The sequence below is a fragment of the Chamaea fasciata genome, unplaced genomic scaffold, assembly GCF_029207755.1.
Source record: "Chamaea fasciata isolate MVZ Bird 193981 ecotype frontalis unplaced genomic scaffold, bChaFas1.0.hap1 SCAF_6, whole genome shotgun sequence".
Lineage (NCBI taxonomy): Eukaryota > Metazoa > Chordata > Aves > Passeriformes > Sylviidae > Chamaea > Chamaea fasciata.
The window spans coordinates 58,424,207-58,440,072 of record NW_027094091.1 but is presented as its reverse complement, the minus strand read 5'-3'; the positions used below and the strand labels follow the sequence as shown (position 1 = coordinate 58,440,072).

Genomic DNA, 15,866 nt, shown 5'->3' with positions numbered 1-15,866 from the left:
CCCGCAGGAGAAGCAGATCTGGCTGCTCTGCAGCAGGTACTGCCCCGGGGCTCCCTCCGACCTGACACCACGGAGCTACGGCTTTATGTCCAAACCATTCCACATTGTTATTAATACAAACTTGCATAAAATATCGTTTCCTTTCGAATAACTCAATCCTGCGCTTTAGGAGGATGAAAAGAACTTTATGGCACAAGATTTATCTAAATTAAGGTGACTGGGGGCAGTAAAACAAGGTGTGCCACGCTACTCCGGTGACGGTCTCACTTTCACTGGTGCAGCCCGGCATTAAGGGAAATAAGATTTATGCCTGCGGTGAAGCCCCGGCCCGCCTCTCCCCTTTCCCCGCTCACACCGCCACTGCCAGCGGGTCCCCTCGCAGCGAGCGGAGGGAGCAGCGAGCTCAGCTCGCCCTTGCCCGGCCGCCACGGCGAAGTTTCAGGGATTTTCGGTTCCCTCGCCCCCGCCCTCCCCGCAGCCCCATCCCGGCTCCGAGCCCCGGGCGCGGGGCGGACGCGGGGCCGGGGGCGGGAGCGCGGGCGCGTGTGCGCGCGCGGGCCGCGGCGATTGGCCGCGGCGCTGACAGCTCGGCGGCGATTGGCGGCGCGGCCCCGCCCCGCGCCCGCGCGCGGCCCCATTCATAAACTACAGGGCCCGGCGGCGGCGCCGCGAGAGGGACGCGGGCACACGGCGCGGCTGGAGCGGAGCGAGAGGCGCGGACACCGGGAGCCTCGGCGCGCACTTCCAGGGCCGGGGAGGGGGAGGAGAAGCCATCCCGGGCACGGCAGCTACGCCCTCCTCCCGCGCTCAGGATAAAACACAGTCTGTGCAAAGAAAACAAAACAAAACAAACAAAAAAAAAAGCAACAGCTCCTCTCCATACAGTCTCTCTCTCTCACAACAATCTATGTAGAGCTGCAGGACGGGAATGAGAGATCACAGACCAAGTGCGCCCGTCTGCGCGTAAAGATAGAGACAGCCACAGAGCCGGGTTCAGCCAACGCCTCCAGCAGGAAAAGGGAAATCAACAACACCCCCTGACAGTCTGAGCGAGCGGCAGCCAAACTCATGCACATCTCTGGCGGTGCCACGGACTGAAAAAGAGAGAGAGAGAGAGAGAGGCAGACAGACAGACAGACACAGAGTTCACTCTTCCGCTGAGGGCATTGCTCGCATTCTTCTCCTCCTCTCGTACCGTGCGCGGTTTTAAACTTCGCCGCCGACCGGCTTTTCTGCGGGGACCTTCTGCAAGTCCTGGGGAAGTTTGTTTGTTGTTTTGTTTTTGTTTTTGTTTTTTTTTTCCATGAACTGTTGAAACGGCATTTTTGTCGCTGCGCGGGGGGGTGGGCGCCTGAGCGCAGAGGCAGCCCAGACTTCCCTGCCCCCATCGCCATCCAAAACTTTGCGCTCCGGGAGCCCGCGGGGGCTGCCCGCCGTTCCTGCACCGGCTCCGGCATCACCAGCACCGCCGCCGCCGCCGCCGCCGAGCCCGCACCGGCCCGCTCCTCCTCCTCCTCGCCGGGGCAGCGCCGGGCTTCGCTCCTTTGTGCTTCGCCGCCCTCCCCGATTTCTTTAATTGCTCTCACTGGCGCGCCGCTGCCGCCTTCTTCCCGGAGGCGGTGGGGGTCTGCGATTTGGCCGGTGCCCTCCGCAAAGCTGCAGCCACCGCTAAAGCATTGGATCCCTCAACGTACTGCGAGAGCCCGGTGTACAGCCCGGACCTGTGCCCCAACATGATCGCCGCGCAGGCCAAGCTGGTCTACCAGCTCAACAAATACTACACGGAGCGCTGCCAGGCGCGCAAGGCGGCCATCGCCAAGACCATCCGGGAGGTGTGCAAGGTCGTGTCGGACGTGCTGAAGGAGGTGGAGGTGCAAGAGCCGCGCTTCATCAGCTCCCTGAGCGAGATCGACGCCCGCTACGAGGGGCTGGAGGTGATCTCGCCCACCGAGTTCGAGGTGGTGCTCTACCTCAACCAGATGGGCGTCTTCAACTTCGTGGACGACGGCTCCCTGCCGGGCTGCGCCGTGCTCAAGCTGAGCGACGGCCGCAAGCGCAGCATGTCCCTCTGGGTGGAGTTCATCACCGCCTCGGGCTACCTGTCCGCCCGCAAGATCCGCTCCCGCTTCCAGACGCTGGTGGCCCAGGCCGTGGACAAGTGCAGCTACCGGGACGTGGTGAAGATGATCGCGGACACGAGCGAGGTGAAGCTCCGCATCCGGGAGCGGTACGTGGTGCAGATCACGCCCGCCTTCAAGTGCACCGGGATCTGGCCGCGCAGCGCGGCGCAGTGGCCCATGCCCCACATCCCCTGGCCCGGCCCCAACCGGGTGGCGGAGGTGAAGGCGGAGGGCTTCAACCTGCTCTCCAAGGAGTGCTACTCGCTGACGGGCAAGCAGAGCTCGGCCGAGAGCGACGCGTGGGTGCTGCAGTTCGGCGAGGCCGAGAACCGGCTGCTGATGGGCGGCTGCCGGAACAAGTGCCTGTCGGTGCTGAAGACGCTGCGCGACCGGCACCTGGAGCTGCCCGGGCAGCCCCTCAACAACTACCACATGAAGACGCTGCTGCTGTACGAGTGCGAGAAGCACCCGCGGGAGACCGACTGGGACGAGGCGTGCCTGGGCGACCGGCTGAACGGCATCCTCCTGCAGCTCATCTCCTGCCTGCAGTGCCGGCGCTGCCCCCACTACTTCCTGCCCAACCTAGACCTCTTTCAGGGCAAACCCCACTCGGCCCTGGAAAGCGCTGCCAAACAGACCTGGAGGCTAGCCAGAGAAATCCTCACCAATCCCAAAAGCCTCGACAAGCTATAGGGTTAACACCCCCGCGCACAAAAACTCGCCCTCCGTAAACAACAACAGCGCCTAAAAAACTTTTTATTTAACGCGAACGACGACGGAAAGAGGCGGCGAAAGATACGCGCCCCCGCCACCCCCCCACCCACCTGCAGTTCGGCCTTTAAAAACTTGCCGACGGGTTTTCCCGGCATAAACTCTCACCGCCTTGCACGGAAGAAGGGAAGAGCCTCTCTCCTCCTGTCCTCCAATGTGAATTTTTAAAAGGTCACAAAAAGAAGCGATCGGACTTTTGCAACTTCAAAACGAAACCCGAAAGGTACATTTTCCAATCCATGTATAGTCCTTTTCTTATGCTCTCTTGTTTGCCTGAATGTTGTCACCAAGTGAAAAAAATTATTTAACTATATGTACAAATCTCCCTTTAAAAAAATTTTACTGATGTTAAATGTATTTCGGTGCCAAGGTCAGATTATGTGCCCCACAACTGACTTGTTGCAAATAGTAATAAAAAATATTACTTTAACTTTACGCTTTTTGTGAATGGTTCTTAAATTCAGGCAAGTAGATTCTTTCTGAACCTCAGAAGGATTTTCTTTTAAAAGAAACGAAACCACAAGATGTAAAGATAGGCTAAACCCAACACCTAGCCCAAGCCTTAGATCAGCATATTGACTGATGTTTTCTAAACCTCCTTTTAGTTTCCATTAAAAAAAAAAAAAGTGCATCTAAGAAAAAAAAATATCTTACATATTCTGTAGTTCAGTATGTGACAAGATCTGCTATTTGGAGTAATATTTCTATTACTCCAAGATTCTGTTCTAACTCTTGGAATATATGGAACATCGCACAGCAGCTCGCCACAGTTTAGCCAGAATTACAGCATGCCTTTTATTACCCTACACTAGTTTCTTTTCCCCTTATTTTTTTTTTTCCCCTTTTGGTACTCCTTGCTTTTATTTTCCCCCGGTAAATCTCGAGCGCTGCATTTTGTTTTAAAAAAACCATCGCTGTTTGCTTTCGCTCCCCAAAGTGAACGCGCTATCCATTTGACTTTGACACGAAGGAAGTATAGATCTACCCTGAATAATTAATGCGATTTAGAGCAACCGGTCGATATTTTTTTTAAACAAACATTTGTTTTTGCCCAGATTTTTAAGTACAGCATAAAATCGCACCGCAGCATAGTCAGACGGGGAGATAAGCAGGAACGTGTCAGGAAATCACCCGACCCTACACCGGCACCCGGGCGCTCTCTGCCGATCTCCTTCCCTGCCCGAGCCCCCTCTCCCCAAAGCGAAGCTCTGCCTGATTCCCCGTAGCCATTTCGCTTTAAGCTTGCTCGGGACGACTGAGAAATACTGGCAGGATTTTTTATCGGGAACGCATTCCTAAGACTTAAAAATGCTAGCGTTACCCGCTCGAGCTGCCCGAAAGATTGCAACGCCGGCTCGGAGCGTTTCGGAGCAAGTTTTCATATCCTTTCGAGGGGGAGATTTAAAAAAAAAAAAAAGTCAAGTTCTTGCCCTAAAAGGACTATTTTCGTTTCTTTTTGGACGGAGGTGGAAAGAAATAACCATTCAAACTTGAGCTGCTTTTGCCTCTAAGTTTAAGAACGAAATCCTGGACGGCGGCAGCAGCCGGGGCGATGGAGCGGGGTGAGCGGGGCCACCGTGCCCGGCCGAGCGGCCACACCCCGGCCCCGCGCCCGCAGCCCCGGCTGAGCTCCACAAGTCTTCTGTGGAGCCAGCTGAGCGCTTTCCACAGCGCTGATCCCGGATCACCTGGCAGAACGGGCTTAGCCCGCGGGGCTACCCTTTCCTTCCCAAAACAGCCCGGAGCCCGCGTATAAACTCTGATCGTATCGCTGCCGATGTTATCGCTACCTAAGAAGGCAGGTTTTCCTTCAGGAACCTGTCACAATGTTTTCTTTTCAGTAGTTTAGACAAATATACAGGGAACTTAAATTTATCAAACAGATGAAGCCTCATTAATTAAGCAGGCCTGCTGAGCTTACAGCGGATTAGTTGCGGGGCCTTTTTTTTTTTTTTCTTTTTTTTTTGCTTTTTTTTTTCCAAGAGGCACTTTGTACAGCAGCTCGTCCTCGCTATCAAGGTACACTGACTTCAGCACAGGGTGGGGCAGGGAGGCGTTAATGCTTGAAAAGGTAGTGTTTGTAAGATTACTTAGTTTTTAAAATAAAACCATTGAGATTTCATTTTTAGCTCCCCCCACCCCTGAGACACTATGAAAGGTTTGGTGGGTTTTTTTTAATTTTAAGAACTTCAGCTAAAGTAACATCGCAAGCAGAATGTAAGAGATGTAGCCAGTATTTCATGTAACCAACCTCTCCCGTTATAAGAACGTTAAGAAAACCTCTCAGATACAGAGTAAAAGACAGAGTCAAACCAAACCTGAACGCCTGCTCACAGTTAAGAAAACAACCTCTACCACATACTGGGAAGCAGGAGAAAAGGAGGCTAACTATGTATGTCAGTGTTCCCACAAAACACGTAACAGGAATGGTAAGAATTAGTAACTGTACTCAAAGACCCTATGTGCCGAACATGAAAACCAAAAATTCAGAATAATGCAGATCTGTAAGACTTTTCTCATGCTAATACAATACAAAGCAGAACATTTTAGATGGAAAATGCAATACAGTAACATATCAAACTAACTTTAATTTCACATTTATGTTCTTTTCAGCATTAAATGGGTTTTTAGTTAAATGATGGGGGATTAGTGAAACATAATAGAAGGAGTAAGCATATGAAAATTTTAGGCACTATCTCATACTTAAAATAATTTCGAATATAGTTCAAAAATCCTTCAGGACCAAAAGAAAAGTTAAATCTCATTTATGATATCACATACAATCACAATTCTAGTTAATTGCTTTTATTAAAATCTAGCTCTAAGAAACTGAGAGCACTGCTTTTCAAAATAATTTTTTTCCCCGACAGGATTTGATAATCCCAGCTTTCAGACCCACCAATGCCATTTTTAATACAGACAAGAGCAATTTACTCAATAGGAACAAAGAACTGAACCTGTGCTTAACACACACGGTATTCTCTCTACAGACAACAGAAAACCACTACTTCTTCCAGCAGTACCCTTCCCGAAGAAATTATCACCCAGTTCAACATTAGGCAGGTATTTAAAAAACCAAGAGCCGTGACTATGCTTAAGTTGTGAGACTATTTACCAGTTGTGTCCTACTTTTGAAAAGTTGCTGTAACAACCGTAGAAAACATTCAAGTGCAACATTATTAAGCTAACTGCATGATATGTTCCCTTTGAAATTGGAATTTCACTGAAGGTTACTAATTTTAAGCAAAATACGAGTAATCAAGCAACTCAGAGCAAATAAAGTTTGTGCAAATTAGCAAGTCAGCTCAGAAACATCTTTTAGAACGGCAATTATGTTTTATGCTTAGGCACAATAAATAATAACGGGCCCTGTAAAATGTGTTATAGAGAAATATGACAGGAGCACTGCAAACTCAGGAGTGTGGGAAGTCCAATGCTGTTTTACACTGACATGTGCTAAAATCAGGAAAGTAAAACGAAGTATTTGGGCTAAAAGCCTTGCTGAACTTCCCCGCATTCACACAGGCCTGCGATTCAAGATGTCTTTATTTCAGACTTGTCTCCCTGGAGCTTTATTCCCAGCCAGCTAATTAACATTCAAGTAGGGTCGAAATGTGGGAGGGGGAGAAAAAGGAGCAGGAAAGGAGGTGTCACCTACGTGAAGTTCAGCAACATATATGGTCAGCGGCAAAGTTATTAAAGCAGCAACACTGCAGCCCAGTAGAGGTAAAGGAAGTCAAGTGAAGAATTAAAGGTCTTGGGTAATTTGTCATCATCTCTCAGAGCTCAGGGTCAATGATCTCTTACCTTTGGGTCGATTTTCTTAAAACTAGGATCTTCTTCATCCACCTCAAAGTAGAGCTCAGAAAGAGTGATGGAAAGGGTGCCTTTCACTACTACGGAGGGTGCCACAAGCTGAGCTGGTGTGCTGAGGGACACCGGACCTGCCAAAGCGGGAAAACACCAACAATGTTCAAACTGAAAAGAATGCGAGTACAAATTATTCGCTTTTCAGGCCAAGGACATTAAAATAAAGCAAAGAGCAGAGCTCGTCCTTTAAGAGCAAACCCCTTTTTGTCCCGGAAAAGAACATATGTAACAGATTTGCAGTGTCTCTGTGCTGCCGAACACTGAAGCAGCTGCAATTGCAAACTGCTGCATACATTACACAGAGCTGGCTTCAGCATGGCAGTCTTCAGCTTTTACTCAGAGACATTTTCTGTCCAAGAAACTCCAAGAGTTGCACACCTTCTGTTACATGAAACATAGAGAGCACACATATGAACACTTGAAATCTTACTGTCTGATGTGTTCTTTAGATGCTGGGAAGTTTTGATAGCATTTCACAAAGATGAACGCAGCAGTCAAGGCTCAAAGTTGTCTAACTGCAAAGTGTTCCCTCATGAATGCTGGCAATCCATTGTTAAGGTTACACAATGTTACAGAGCCTAAAGTAAAATGTTTTAAAGATGCTTTGGATTCCACGTTAAATATTGTTCAAGGATTCCATACAGTGTTAGTGTAGCTCGGGGACTGTGGGAGTAAACAGCTGGAGGGTTGGTTTCCAACTGAATGAATTTTTATTGAAATAATCACATCTCCACAGGGCTTATCACCGGGACAAACCAGACTACTACTGAAAACAATAGGTTCAGCATTATATAAACTAACACATATAGAAAGAAAACAGGTTAGGTTTGTCATCCAGCTGATTAAGAGGCAAGGAAATGAAGTTACGTGGCTGCAGTATTATCTGACTTTTGTAAAACAGTGGAAGATATTAAAGTGACATAGACAATTTTGTTTTAATAAAGCATCTATAAATGAGGTACACACGTTCAGGTAATCAACGTGAGAATAACTGACAAAAAATTCAGATGAATTGTCATTTCCATCGATTGTTAGGAGGGTGATGGTCCTTAATCTCGCATCAATCTCAATGTGTGCCACTAGGACAAAAGAAGAGATGCTCTGCTGAGATCAGAGCAGCTTTGCCCTCTATTCCCAACGTACAAATACATTGTGTCTGCAGATGGGCATGAGATAGCTGCGGAACTGCCATGATTTCCCAAAGCTCACCCCCACAAATGGATGAAATAAGCAGCTATGTGTTCTTTTGCTGTCTCCCTTTGCCCTCTGTACATTAGCATGTAATCCAGAGGAGAAATAACATTTTTTCAATCACTGGCAGACATTCAATTACAGGGCAAGCAGACAGATGCAGAAGCTGGGGCAGTCCAGGTCCTGTAGAAGACCCCTGACAATTTCCACTTCATTTCTAACCCACACCACTTTATTAGTGAGGATTACTTCTTAATCCTATTGCCATTGTCAAGATTATATAATTAAACTCCCCTTTCACCTCTATTACAGTATGAATGTATTACTCAAACCAATGAATGAATAATAGAAGGAAACACGGAGAAGGCTGTTGAGAAGGAAGCTCATGGTAGAAAGGGAAAAACAAAAGATTCATAAAAAGAAATGTCTTTGCATCATTCTCCCATTACTTTATTTTACTTTACTCTTCCTATGCAGGTTTTTTTTTTCTTTATGCTGCATTTTTAACTTTGCCTTTTTATTTTTTTTAAAGACTGGAATGCAGTTCAGGGATAAGCAAAATGCCAATAAATAATCACTCCCAGCATTTTCAGTGAATTATCATATGCATGATCCATATCAATGTAAGACTATACTAGCAACTTCTCAGGGAACCAGAATTTTCCAATAAATGATATTTTTCCCTAAGTGTACATGGAATACCAGATGAGAAGCAAAAGAACACTGAGAAGTTTGCATTTTCCCCGTAAAACCCATGTTCCTTACATAGCAATTGAGACACTTTATAAACTCTCAGTCTCTGAACCACTGGCTACTCCAGTTTTACATTTTGAACTGTACAAAAATGGACCCACTCCACTGAGATGGTAACACCAGCAAAGGTTGCATGTGATTATGTAAAATTAAGTAAGCTGAATGATTTTAAGAACTATTTCTTCAGAAGAAAAAAAAAAAAAAAGTCTAAAGAGACCATGGTCTATGGAGAAAGAACTTCAGTGGGCGAATGCCAAGGGCTTTAAAGGATTTAAATGCAAAAGGTAAAATCCTTTACATGCAAGTAAATAACCAGTGTGTACAATTTTATAGACTTAGGAAAAAAATTAAAGGTCTCCAAAGCCTTAAATTACAGACAGCTTGCCTAATTGTCCACTAGGACAATCTGAGTGGATGATTTGAGTGGACTGAGGTCAAGAAAACAAAAGAAGCCCTTTTCAAGGTAGAGCTAGTTTCTGTAAGGGGTGTTTTCTAGAACAGCTATCTACTGCAGAAGCAAAAAGGCAGAGAAAAAAAATGCACAACTCTCCACAAATAAACCTTCAGTATCTGAGGTGAACAGAAAATTATCTTAATGACACAGTTATGGGAAGTGTGTTAATTATCAGTGCGTATCCCAAACTATGATTGACTGCAGAGATGGGGAGATCCGAACTTCAACAGTAAAGAAGCTGAGGAGAAAATTAGATGGGTGACATTACCTGTCAAGTTCTCCACTTCTCTTTCCTCCATGAATGACATGATATCATCATCACCTTCCAAGAGAATCTCGCTTTCTGAGTTCTGGTTTCCTAAAACTTGACTCTTGATGGACTGCTTTCCTTTGACAAGTATATCCTCATCGGGAGCTGAAATGAAAATCGGGTGCTGTCTGTCAGGTCTCAGTGACAAAGGAGGGTTATTTTATTTTTTTAAGTGTAAGCTCAGGAAGAAGAATTCTTAGGACTAGCTGTGGGAAGTACCTCTCTTAATCCTCTAATGTTAGGACACACCTAGTTTTAATCCTATTAAGACTGCTCAAAATTATCCAGCGCTCTCTGCAGCATTCAACTCTATTTCGAGTGTTTATGACAGAGGGGAAAAGGATACAGCAGGGGAAGGGAGTCTTCCTCGGGAAGTCGAGCTGGAGGAGGGTCCCGGCTGCCCGGTGTGTCACCCTGACCCCCAAACCCACGCTCCGACCAAGGACACGGGACCGCGGCCCTGGGAACTGGAGGCGCCGGACGGGGCCGGGAGCGGCGGGACCCGCCCGGGCCAGCGCAAGGAGCAGCCCCGGCCCCGGAGCTGCTCCCGCCGGGAAAGCCCCGGCAGCGGGGACAAGGCGGAGGGCGCTGCCGCCGCCGCCCCGCATCGCTCCCGCTCCCGGCAAGCCGAGCTCGGGAGGCAGAAAAGCCCCCACCCCTCCATGCCAGGCGGTGAGCGGGCGAACCTGCCCCGCGGTGGAGGCTGGAGGCGGAGAACAGCCTGCACCTGCTTCCAAGGGGCACGGCCACCCGGGAGCCCGGCCTCCCCCAGGGCCTTTCTGGGCTCACGCCCGGATTTTCGGGATGAGGGGAAGTGGCCAAGCGTGCGTGGAGCCGCGTTCCGCCCCGCACACGGTCACCGGGCCGGACAATGTGTCCCCGCCGTGCCCGGGCAGTGACATTCCCGGCCCCGGGAGCGCTCCATCGCCCCCCGGCACTGCCGCCTCGGAATCTATTTAAATCACCGGCTCAAAGCAGAGACAGAAAAAGGGGGGAAAAAAATAAAAAGGGAGTTAAAAAAAAAAAAAAAAAGTAGGAAAAAAGGTAAAGAAAGAGGTAATTACTCCCTTTACACCTAAGTTTCGCTGTGGTAATGGCCAAAATACAGCAGTGTATGTGTCCGGTTTTTTCACTTTTTTTCTTTTTTTTTTAAGTTGAAAATGAAAATACTGCTTCTTAAAAGATACACTGAGAATACCCATGGCTCAGCCGTGTTTGAAAAACATTCACCAAACACATCAGGACCAACTAACTTCAACACGCTGGCGGCTGCTTGCTTTGACTGCTGCCACACTTGATTTGAAGTTCCACGGGCTCCCTCTAAAAATATGCTAATCTGCAAACATTTACAGAAGGCAGCGACTCCCCGGTGGCAGTATATAAAGTTTAAATTGTTTAAGTAAATACATGCATGTAAATTGCAAATAATAAAACTTTTCAGTTCAGTGAAAAAGTAAAAAAGAAATCTACTCACCAGGAAAAAAAAAAAAAAAAAAGGCCAAACTATAAAAAACTCCATCACAACGAACCCCAAATGACCAAATTCTAGTTTTGGTTTAGGCCTTGACCTTACAAAACAAACCCAAACAACAACAAAAAAACAAACACAAACCTCCACTTCAAACCAACCAACCAAAAACAGAAATAAAAGGAAATTTAACTTGCCATACAAAATAAAACACAATTTTTACATGATCCTTTTGCCCTAGCAATAGCTGTCACTAGTAAGAAAGCCTTAAAAAAATTACTGCAAAGCTTTAACTGCATTGTACAAACACAAATTTTACTTTCTTGCAAAATATGCTCATATAAATAATGATAACTCAGATTCTGGAGTTGTTCAATGTGAGTTGAAAAACCTTCTTGTCATGGAAAATATGCGGCTGATATTTAGGAAGGTTTTCCTGTAATTAACTCCCCCTTGAGGATTTTCAGTTAGCAGCAGTAAAATTACCATCAGTGTACTAACACACACCACATGCACTCTTAGTCACTGCCCCACCAGCACTCTCTTGAAGATCAAAAAGAATAAAACAGAACAAAACCACCTCAAGATGAAGTCCAAGATTATAAATTATTTTCCTTTTGGTCTTTTTTTTCTTTTAATGCGGGCAAACTATATTTGTTGTTTCAAAAACCTCATCTGCACTGTACATACATGCCATTTTTTGCTTCCTCTGCTAGACTCTGTGTTGTACTGAAGATGCTGATTTTGAACTAGCTCTCTACCTATTCTTTTTTAAGATTGAATTTAGGGCCAAAATCAAAGGTTAATACTTTTATACTTAGTAAAACTTGTCTAAAATGTTATTATGTCCTTCAGTCTTTAAGAAAAAATTAAATCAGTACAGCAGCTTCCAAACCAAAGATGACTAGATAACAGAAATACTGCCCTATCTTTTTCCTTTATTCAGATTTTTAATTCTTTCCCCAACTACTGTTATTCCACTGATTCAAAACCACACATCTTATGTATGTGCCTTTTTCAAAAGGAGATTTTAGACCCTGAATTATTTTAGTCCATTTTTGCAAACTTTTGTCATCTCTTTGCATATGATGTTAGCTACCAGTATTTCCTGACATGCACAAAATGCGTGTCAAAGTTAAACACAGCTTAAACAAAGGCACAGGAAGATGCCTGTCTCCACACCTGCAGACACCAGCTAGTGGAAGGCAATGAGACATCACACTCTGAACCAGGATCTGCTTTTTCTGTACTGATGCAAATAAAGCAAATCTGCCTTTTCTGTACTGATATGCATAAGGCACTACGTCTGCAACCAACACTCTCATGCTTACATGTGTATCTGCACACAACAGAACATATTCCACATGGATTCACCTACTCTTCTGTAGATAAATGCACTGGTGTGTAGGTAGGCCATGGTCTAGTTCTCTTTATATATTTACTGGTTAGAGAGATGTATGATGGAGCATGACATCATGTGACAAACTCCCATCCCACATAAGCACAGAGCTCTATTACACTGGATTTCATATTTCAGGTCACAAACCCTGCTCTGCCTTCTCTAACAGGCCTGCCTATGCTGGTGTGACCAGAGCCTCTGGCTCCAGCCCTGCAGTTCTAAGCACAAACTCCCACACAACTCTTGAAGATCAAAATCTCCAGGCATGGACTATGTATTGCTCTGAACACAACAGTCTGATAGCACTGCTTTTTTCTCTTTTTTTTTTGGAACTAGTGATAACACCAGGAAAAGTAACTAAAGGAAAAGGAGCACTAAATAAAACCTTAATATGTCTTTGGTTTTTGTTTTTTTTTACAAAGGGTTCCCAGAAGCCTCTCTCCCTATTTCTTTAAAACCATAACAATGGAAAAACCAATCACTTCCAAACAAAGTTTTTAAAACATTATCTTTTATGGCTTCTTTTGCATCCTTCTAGCTTTTCCAATACTGGATATGATCACCTGCTGGTCCTTTGCAGCCACAAAGCCCTGAACTCCACCTCTTGCCTTGATGGAAATATTACAGACTGTTTTAATCCCCCTGTCCCCACATTTTTAACAAACATCAATTAAATGTTTGTTAAAACAATAAATCACTTGTTAAAAAGCTGGACAAAGTATTTTCTAGCAGCTAAAGATTCCCTCACAAATATTGAATTTTGGGGTCAATTTCAAAATTCCAACAGGTTTACCCATTTTTTTCCCCTCCACATTTATACGAGCAAATTTGGTTCCATTCCTGTACAGTAGGTGACAGGAAGAATAGAAAAGAGCTAACCCTTCCATCCCAAAGTTCCTACCACAGCACCTTCACCTCTCTTTCCTTTCCCCACAATACACCATTAGACTGACTTTAATAAATAGCTAGTTTGGAAGGATCCTTTTTTTTTTTTTTTTTCCCCCTTTTCCCTTTGAAAAATTACCTATAGCCTTTTTTTCCCAAGCAAGTTAATGTGAACTTGGGAATGGCAATTAAATTGTCAGAATTAAAAAATTTGTTTTTAACTAGAAGGTAGCCAGAAGTATAGTCATGGGGCTGGTATTGATTGTCTGAACAGAGAACATTAGTCTTCAGGTATTTATTCTGCCACCTCTGCACCAGAGGTTCTCCTTCAAATCAAATCAATCCTTGGAAAAGATTGGTTCTTGCTCCTAAGACACATAACTAGGCTGCAACAGAGCTGATTGTTGTTCTCTCTAGGTTTTACTGAACAATATCTAGGCTTCCAGTTGTTTCCGAATCATTTTCACAGTTGCAAATTGGGATGATTCCTACACCCTGAGTTGTCTGGGGTGGAGAATACGTCTGGTTGTATTTGAAAGCCACCAAGCAGTTGATAATGTGTATCTTCTAATGAAAGTGAGCTAAAATCCATGTTATCAAGCGTGGTTACTGCTTGTACTGTGCCATTATTTATGCATTATTTTCCACTGCCTCCCTTTTGGCAAAATCCCTTATGTCCAATTTCAGGTTCTGGTCTGTGATGCTTTGAAAAAAACTTAAATAGGCAGTAGGGAACCTTTTATCCATTATCTAAAAATGCTTTTGCTTCAGAGGCATGTAAAATTAATTGAAATGGAATAATTAATGATAAATTATTGATATGAAATCATACTGGGGCAAATGCTCTGCAAATCCTAGGGATATCTATATCATGGAAGCCTTGTTCCAAAAAATCTGAGAACGACTGGAATTTCCAGGATGAAATTGGTTAATATTAGAAGGTAATAAACACAATTCAGAAAGAAATGCATCAAGTGGCCACTCCAGTTGATAATTTTGACAACTGTACCTCCTAAAACTCAAGAAAAAAACCCACTCAAACCAAACTAGAAACAACACACCAAGAAAGCTAAAACTAAAACGAAACAATAAAAATCACAACTACCTTTGCACTCCTATACATTGTATATAGTTTCCCGTTGAACTTGAATTTGTACTTTGGTCATCTATTTTATACCTTGCCAGTGGAAGTTCTTGGAGAAAGACAGTTGCATGTGTACACACACTCAGGCAGGTAACAACTGTCTATAATTTCAGAAATCACATTAAGTAATGACTTAGGGTAAACTAAAATACTCACTGGATAGATAAAGAAACAGAAGGGCAACAGATAACAAAGGCAGTATGAAAATTCGGAATAAAACAACATCAGGAAATTAAACACAATAGAAGACTGTTAAAGATGTCAAAATCTGAATAGAAAGGCAGACAGAAAACAATTAGGTCTATTTAAATGACCAGAGTTAGTTACCAGCTATGCTTATTAGCTACTTCTGAAATAGGGCTACTTTTATTCATTCTTCCTTTGTATTGACAAAAATGGTTGTCCTGCCAATTACAAACTGATTACAAGCCACAGCCCTTGAAATACAGCATGGACTAGTGAAAATATCACATTAGTATGAAATATGAATAACTTCATTACTGTGTCTTTACTTGTGGAAGAATTAGTTATGCAAATTTAAATAGTTGCTCTGAATATTTTTCAGTAAGAATAAAGATATTCTTAAAATTTTGATAAACAGCATAAAGATTAAATATGAAAATACAACCAGAATACATCAAACTGTGACAAGATCTATTTAACTTAAAGTACACATAATATTAAAGGGGGGGATGTTGTTGTTCATCCATGGAGTATTACACAGAAAAAATCCTTGTGCCCTAAAGTCCATGGTATAGGAACAACATATGGTATTAAGAACAACAACCCCCAAAGCAAAAAGTGGGCTAATTAATTCTACATCTTGTTCTTCTTTCTATAGTCAAAGATGTAGGGCTCTACAAACATTGCTTTCAGATCATTTTATTGACTATTCTCTGTACGGTCATTTATTTCAGAGGACTGATGTCACATTGGGCATTATATCAGCTGACATATTGTAGACATTTTCTCCCAGAAATGGCTCTTTAAGGCTAAGTGCAAGAGGTTAAGATGCCTGATGGAAACCAACTTTATGACACTGATGTTCTTCTGTATTCATACAACACTCTTAACAATCAAAAATTAGCATAAAATGTATCCCCCCAACACAATTTCTGTGGGCATATGTATTCACAAGCCAAAAAAGAAAACAAAAAATCAACCCCAAACTAAATTTAAATTATTTGCTCATGACTTGTGCCTTCAAAGTGAAGGGCACTCAGCTTTAATGATAAGCAAATTATTTTTAAGTACAAGACTTTTCTACCTTGTCAGTCTACCCTCATTAGATAGCAAAGACATAAAATTCTGTACTAAACCCCAAAGTTCACTGGTTTTGTTTGCTTGTTTACATTTTGATTAACTATAGAACTCTCAAACTGACTATTGTATTACTTTGGTAAGTACATTGCCCTCTAGAATGGATGTAGCAGCTTATATCTGACTGATCCCAGATTATGAAATGAGGATTAATAACTGCAAAAAAAGCCTATCTCCTTTT

The 15,866-nt window shown here is 44.2% G+C and overlaps 2 protein-coding genes across 4 annotated transcripts in view; one reads left to right on the top strand and one right to left on the bottom strand.

Moving 5' to 3' along the window:
- LRBA (LPS responsive beige-like anchor protein) overlaps positions 1-15,866 on the bottom strand; it is a 364,153-nt gene that overhangs the window by 158,077 nt on the left and 190,210 nt on the right. For all 3 annotated transcript variants that reach the window (XM_066186497.1, XM_066186498.1, XM_066186496.1), the window contains 2 exons: positions 9,428-9,574; positions 6,699-6,835 (listed from right to left, as the gene is read on the bottom strand). In XM_066186497.1, coding sequence (XP_066042594.1) covers positions 6,699-6,835; positions 9,428-9,574 — 284 coding nt within the window. The remainder of the gene's footprint in view (positions 1-6,698; positions 6,836-9,427; positions 9,575-15,866) is intronic.
- On the top strand, positions 1,657-3,288 carry MAB21L2 (mab-21 like 2). Its single transcript, XM_066186499.1, has one exon. The coding sequence runs from the start codon at positions 1,734-1,736 to the stop codon at positions 2,811-2,813; it is 1,080 nt and encodes a 359-aa protein (XP_066042596.1). The 5' UTR covers positions 1,657-1,733; the 3' UTR covers positions 2,814-3,288.

What these genes read in the sequence shown, in the direction of transcription:
- MAB21L2 (XM_066186499.1), top strand. Translation starts at nt 1,734, where the DNA reads ATGATCGCCGCGCAGGCCAAGCTGGTCTACCAGCTCAACAAATACTAC.